This window comes from Silurus aristotelis (genome assembly GCF_946808225.1).
Source record: "Silurus aristotelis genome assembly, chromosome: 1".
Classification (NCBI taxonomy): domain Eukaryota; kingdom Metazoa; phylum Chordata; class Actinopteri; order Siluriformes; family Siluridae; genus Silurus; species Silurus aristotelis.
Genome location: NC_139574.1, coordinates 42302072 through 42307451, shown reverse-complemented (window position 1 = coordinate 42307451; position 5380 = coordinate 42302072). Strand labels below are relative to the sequence as shown.

At 37.6% G+C, this 5380-nt stretch overlaps 1 protein-coding gene and 1 long non-coding RNA gene across 3 annotated transcripts; both read right to left on the bottom strand.

Moving 5' to 3' along the window:
- Positions 1 to 2389: 2389 nt before the first annotated feature.
- Positions 2390 to 4363, bottom strand: LOC310725182 (little elongation complex subunit 1-like). Of its 2 annotated transcripts, XM_083539910.1 has the most exons (4): positions 4212 to 4363; positions 3483 to 3643; positions 3061 to 3251; positions 2390 to 2714 (listed from the first exon to the last, which is right to left on the bottom strand). In XM_083539910.1, the coding sequence occupies exons 1-3, from the start codon at positions 4318 to 4320 to the stop codon at positions 3087 to 3089; spliced, it is 435 nt and encodes a 144-aa protein (XP_083396036.1). In that variant the 5' UTR covers positions 4321 to 4363; the 3' UTR covers positions 2390 to 2714; positions 3061 to 3086. The 2 variants fall into 2 exon arrangements, 1 of the variants encoding a protein (XP_083396036.1); XR_014533267.1 differs by lacking the exon at positions 3061 to 3251.
- A 67-nt stretch (positions 4364 to 4430) lies between these two features.
- On the bottom strand, positions 4431 to 4910 carry LOC310725229. Its single transcript, XR_014533281.1, has 3 exons — positions 4872 to 4910; positions 4736 to 4786; positions 4431 to 4545 (listed from the first exon to the last, which is right to left on the bottom strand). It is a non-coding gene; the product is annotated as an uncharacterized lncRNA (long non-coding RNA).
- Between the last annotated feature and the right edge of the window lie 470 nt (positions 4911 to 5380).

Below are 5380 nucleotides of genomic sequence, written 5' to 3'. Positions count from 1 at the left end.
TTCTCCTCTCCATCATTTCAGCTCCCTCTCTCCCTTTACCAGTCATAGTACCAACATTTAAAGTACCCACCCGAACCTCCACTCTCCTCCACTTTTTCTTTTTCCGCTGCCTCTGTAGACGTCTTCCTCCTCTCCTTCTCCTCTTTCAGCCAACAGTAGCCCAATTTCCACCGGTTCCCTGTCGGCTAACGATACCTGTGGTGGTCGTTGGTAACCCGGGCTTTGACCGATCCGGTATGAAGTTCTGATTCGTTTGATTTGGCACATGTTTTATGCTGGATGTCCTTCATAACGCAACCCTCCACATGTGTCCAGGCTTAGGACCGGCACTAAGAGTGCACTGACTTGTGCATCCATAATGGCTGGGTTAAATAATGGCACATTAATTGGCATATGCAAATGAGCTGTCATGTTATAAGACTTTTTTTTTTCCCCCTGCTTATTCACTGGATTCACTTATTCACTTGTACTCCTGTCTACCTTTTTCATCACTTTGTCGAACCCAATTCTGTTTCTCCAACCACTTTCTCCTTCTGTTTTCCTGCACTTCCTCATTCCACCACCACGTCTCTTTGTCTTCCTTTCTATTTCCAGATGTCACACCAAATACCTTTCTAACTGTCTCTCTTATCACTTCTGCAGTAGTTCCACAATCATCCAGCACCTCTTCCCCACCACCGAGCCCCTGTCTGACCTCTTCCCTGAATCTCATACTACACTCTTCCTCTGACTAATATACTATAATAACGCTGAGTAATGATTATAAGCTTGGATTTAAACTAATATAAGCGATGTTATATGTTCTCTGAAGCATATTGCTAAATGATATTATATAATACAAGATTCTACTACTGATAGCTGAAGCTGACCTGAGCTGAACTACATGGGTGAACTTTATGCACCCTCTTATTCTATATTTTTATATTTATTATCATTATATCATTAACCTAACTAGATACATTTCTCAACTGCAAAGATTTTGTGCAAAAATTCTCCTCCTGTGTCAGCTGTTGTGTAATGAAAAAAAAAAAAGCCAGAAGTCTTATGACATCACAGCTCATTTGCATATTCTAATTCATGCCATTATTTAATCTGTTTTACAAACACATTATTATTATTATTATTATTATTATTATTATTATTATTATACTATTCTAATAGTAAAATTAATTTTCTTTTTGTGTATGACTTTTTATATCTGTAGATAATTTGTGTAAATTTTTTCCTCTTTTACATATAATTAAATTACACATTTATATTTGTACTTTATGTATTTCATTAGTATTTCTTTGTGACAATGTCTGTTGTGTTGTTGTTCTATAAAAGCTGTGTATGAGAAAAGGAAAATAAATGACATTTGGGAAAGCTTTTCAAAAGTATTTATAATAATGTACAGATAAAACGAATTTTGTAATTAATAATAATAACCAGAAAAATGATCTACAAATATAAAATGTCAAATATAAATAAAAAATAGACGTCATAAGACTTTACCATTCAGCGTATACATAATTTTTTAATCACCCTGGACTGAAGACTGAAGAAACAGCGCCATCTAGTGCCGTAAAATGTAAAGTAATAAAATCCATAAATAACTGCTTTCTGTCAGGACTTTTTACACATAGATGTAAACTATAATAAACTGAATGCTGTATGGCTCCATAAATATATGTAGATTAATAGACATTTATTCATGTAAGAGATAAATTTTTTTTATTCATGTAAGAGATAAATCACCGCTGTGATCTTTGTGACTCGGTCTGACGACAAAGGAAGCTGATTTGCGTAATGCATTTGATGACGGCTGGGGGAACGGGCTGTGTGCTGTTTTTCTTCCATGATTCCAAAGTCTTCAGAGTTGCTTCAGGGTTGCTGGGTGCCAGATCATGAGTGGCATAGATGACTGAGAGCTGCACTTCCCATGGCATACCTACACACAACATCCATTACAAAATTAGGATCTGCTGAAGCACAAAACTAAACATCAGAGAATAAAGATAAAGATCGATAAAAACATCTTTATTTGATGCTTCAGAAATACCTTTTGAGAAGTTTTGCATTCCAAACTGATTAATGCTTTTTGCCAGGTTTTCGAGTGACGTTAGCATGTTCTCCTTAAGTCCTAATTGACCAAGTCGCCCTGTTCAAGAAGGTCAGAAACAGCGAATGAAAAGCTGAAGAATCCAGGAATAATCTAAGATGATGCTCCGAAACAGGATTTACAGTAAATTTACCAAGTAGCCTGAAAACTGCTGCTACACAGACGTCTCGGACCCGTGTTTGCTCTGTTTTTGCTTGCATCAGCCAAGTGTCCAGGATCAGCCAAAGGTCCTTCCTAGTAAATAAAAAAGAGGAGAAATGGATATGTTGAGGGTCTTTGTGGTGGTAATGGAGCAGCCATTGTGGTTTTACGATCAATTATGAGTTTATACAAGAATGGGAACTTGCAAACAACCACTAGAACTTTGACCCTTAATGGAAAAAGTCAGGAATGAGAACTAGGTCCTAAAGGTAATGATGCTTTATAATGTACTTTACACCACTAAGAAAGCCGGGGGCAGAGCACTGGGTCAGCTATGACTACAGCACCCCTGGAGCACAGAGAGTTAAGGGTCTTGCTCAAGGGCCTAAAAGTGGAACTTGGTGATCCTGGGGCTTGAACCCCCGACCTTCCGATCAGTAATCCAGAGCCTTCACCACTGAGCTACCACTTCCTGAAAAAAGACCCTCTCATGGTGAAATACTTACAGCTAAAGTTACAGAATTCTCTCTGACTGTCTGAATACTGATCCTGGAAACTTCATTTATAAATGCACAATAAACATTTCCTCACAGAAACATCACTATATCAACAATTACCCAATATTTCCCTGTGAGATCTTATTGTATTAAAGATTAGATATAAAAATGGCGCCTAAATATCAACTTTGCGACCGAAATCCTCTCAGCGCTGATGTTCTAGAAAAAAAAAAATCTGTCATTTCTGATCATTTGGAATCGAAAGTTCTAGAATTAAAAAGCTGAAAATGAAATATGTTGAAGATGTTTTGCATTCAGTACCGTATAATATTGGTAATGGTCCAAGGTCAGCCCAGTTGTGCACACAGAAGATCCAGGCTGAAGATGTAGTTCCAGGTAGCAGGGCAGAGATCAAAACCATACCAGCTGTTCTTCAGGAACCTCAGACTGCTGTCTTCCAGAAAAGACTTCAGGGTGCTGGTGATAGCATTGTGGATGTTTCCTGGAGGCTCCTGAAAGAAAATACAATATAGAAAATATAATCTTTTCTTAAACACCCTGTGCAATAAAGCAATAGTTACAATAATGTAGTGACAACATGAATTTATAAGGAATTTGTCCCTCTAGATTACACTGATACTTGGAAATCAAAGGTAGATTAAGAAGTCAGTGAAATACATGATAAAGTCCAGTTGAAAAAAAGACATTGACACTGAGAGGAACACTGAGGATCAGCTTCTTACCTCATCCCAGGGCAGATACTTGTTGAGGAAGTGAAATATCGTTCTCTTTGCTTTCCGGTTGCTCACTATGTGAATCGCTCGGCATAAAGAGCTGTCATGGGATAAAATACTTGGCCATGCTGTCACCATGCCCATAATCACTTGGGGGGCTTCAAGAAAGTCTGCAAAGCAGCAAGACAACGGGACGTAAATACACTGTATAAAAAGAAAGATGTTGCATAGAAAACGTCAACACGCCTGTATGAAATTGCAGGTTTTTGGAAATACAAGATAGAGACAAAATATTTATTTAGTCACCCAAAAACCCTGTGGAAAAACACCATAATGTCTGTAAAGCATGGTGGGGGTGACATAATGCTTTGAGGCTGCTGGTCAAAATGCTGAAAAAAGCTGAGGAATTTCACACATCGAATTTAACAAAGACATGGCTTCAGGAAAGGATAGTCAAAGTTCTGGAATGTTCTAGACAGAGCCCAGAAACCCATTTTGAAGAAAAAACCTATGAAATGTTTTTTTTTTATTTTTTATTGTTTACTCTTAGATCAAATTAAGGATGTAATAAATCTGACATTTACGTTTACATCTTTATATTTTTAAATCCTGCAATTTCATAAGGGTGTGAAGACTTTTTACATCCACTGTACATCACCAATTACAAGACACAAATGTCTTCTCTGTATCAGTGTCCATTTTTAGTAGATAAGTAATGAAATATCAGTATAATTTCACCTTCTTTAAGGAGCCTGTAGGCGAGACCATGTGCTTTGTGAGAGTCTCCTCTTTGTTGACACACGCCTACATAAACCCTACAGAGAGACTGCAGGAGATCATGTCCCATAAACCCTCTCTCTGCCTTGATCTTCTCCAAAATCACAGACAGAAACGTCTCTGCTAAGCACTAAATGAGACGGAAGAAAACGATCATTCGATATGTACAACGCAAGAGATTGCGTTGTGTGTGTTGTGTTTACAGGATCAGCTGAAGCAGCATCAAGTCGAGGCTTTTGAGCTTTCCTGGGTGGTGACATGTCTGATCCAGTTCTCTTTGCTGTGGGGTTTGGGCCTGTATGAATATAAAATAAAACATGTACAATAAAATAAACAATAAAACAAAGTGTTTGATTTCTGCATAATGAATATAACCTACTGATCATCTGATCATTTGAGGGAAATGTACAAATAGGTTTAGCACATATTTATATAAATCTGTATCTCCTCTAGAAAATAGTTTATAGCATGTCACATCTAAATACCTTTGTCAGCTTCCTGCTCGTTCTCAGTCTGCGTGGAGGAGCACTTTTTCTCTGTAATGACAAACAATTTATAACAGTCAAAGCAAATACCTTCTACATCAACATCTACAGAAAATCAGAGAGATTTCAGTGTTACCTTTGTTCAACTCATTTCCCTGTTTGAAGAGTTTTTCCTGTTGAGGATCAAAAACAGATCAAGTCAAGAGTCAAGAGGCTTTTATTGTCATTTCTACTATACACAGTGGTACACAGTACACAGTAAAAACGAAACAACGTTCCTCCGGAACCCTGGTGCTACACTAAACAACAAAACAAAAACAGCATAGAGCTACAACACAAACATAAAGTGCATCGAGTGCAACCTGGTGCAAACAGTGCAAACAGACAGTGCAGACAGACAACACAAGACAAGACAAAAGACAAAAAACCAAGTATAGCGCCGACTAGTAAACCTGCTGTATACTTGATTATACAGTACTGTGTAAGGAGAAATGTAAAAACTATACCCAGGAGAGAATACAAACAGAACAGAACAATGTAGTGCAAAAAAACAGCACCAAGGAGGTGCAGAGACAGCATGTAAACATTCTACTGTAATACAAGGTGCGAGTATAAATAATAATAAATAGATAAGTGGTGGTGGAG

Excerpts from the sequence above, each read along its gene's own strand:
- LOC310725182 (XM_083539910.1), bottom strand. The coding sequence starts at position 4,320 with ATGGGACATGATCTCCTGCAGTCTCTCTGTAGGGTTTATGTAGGCGTG. Across the intron at positions 3,644-4,211 it reads CTACAGGCTCCTTAAAGAAG|ACTTTCTTGAAGCCCCCCAA; the intron begins GTGAAATTATAC and ends GCTGCTTTGCAG. Across the intron at positions 3,252-3,482 it reads AGTATCTGCCCTGGGATGAG|GAGCCTCCAGGAAACATCCA; the intron begins GTAAGAAGCTGA and ends ATTTTCTTTCAG.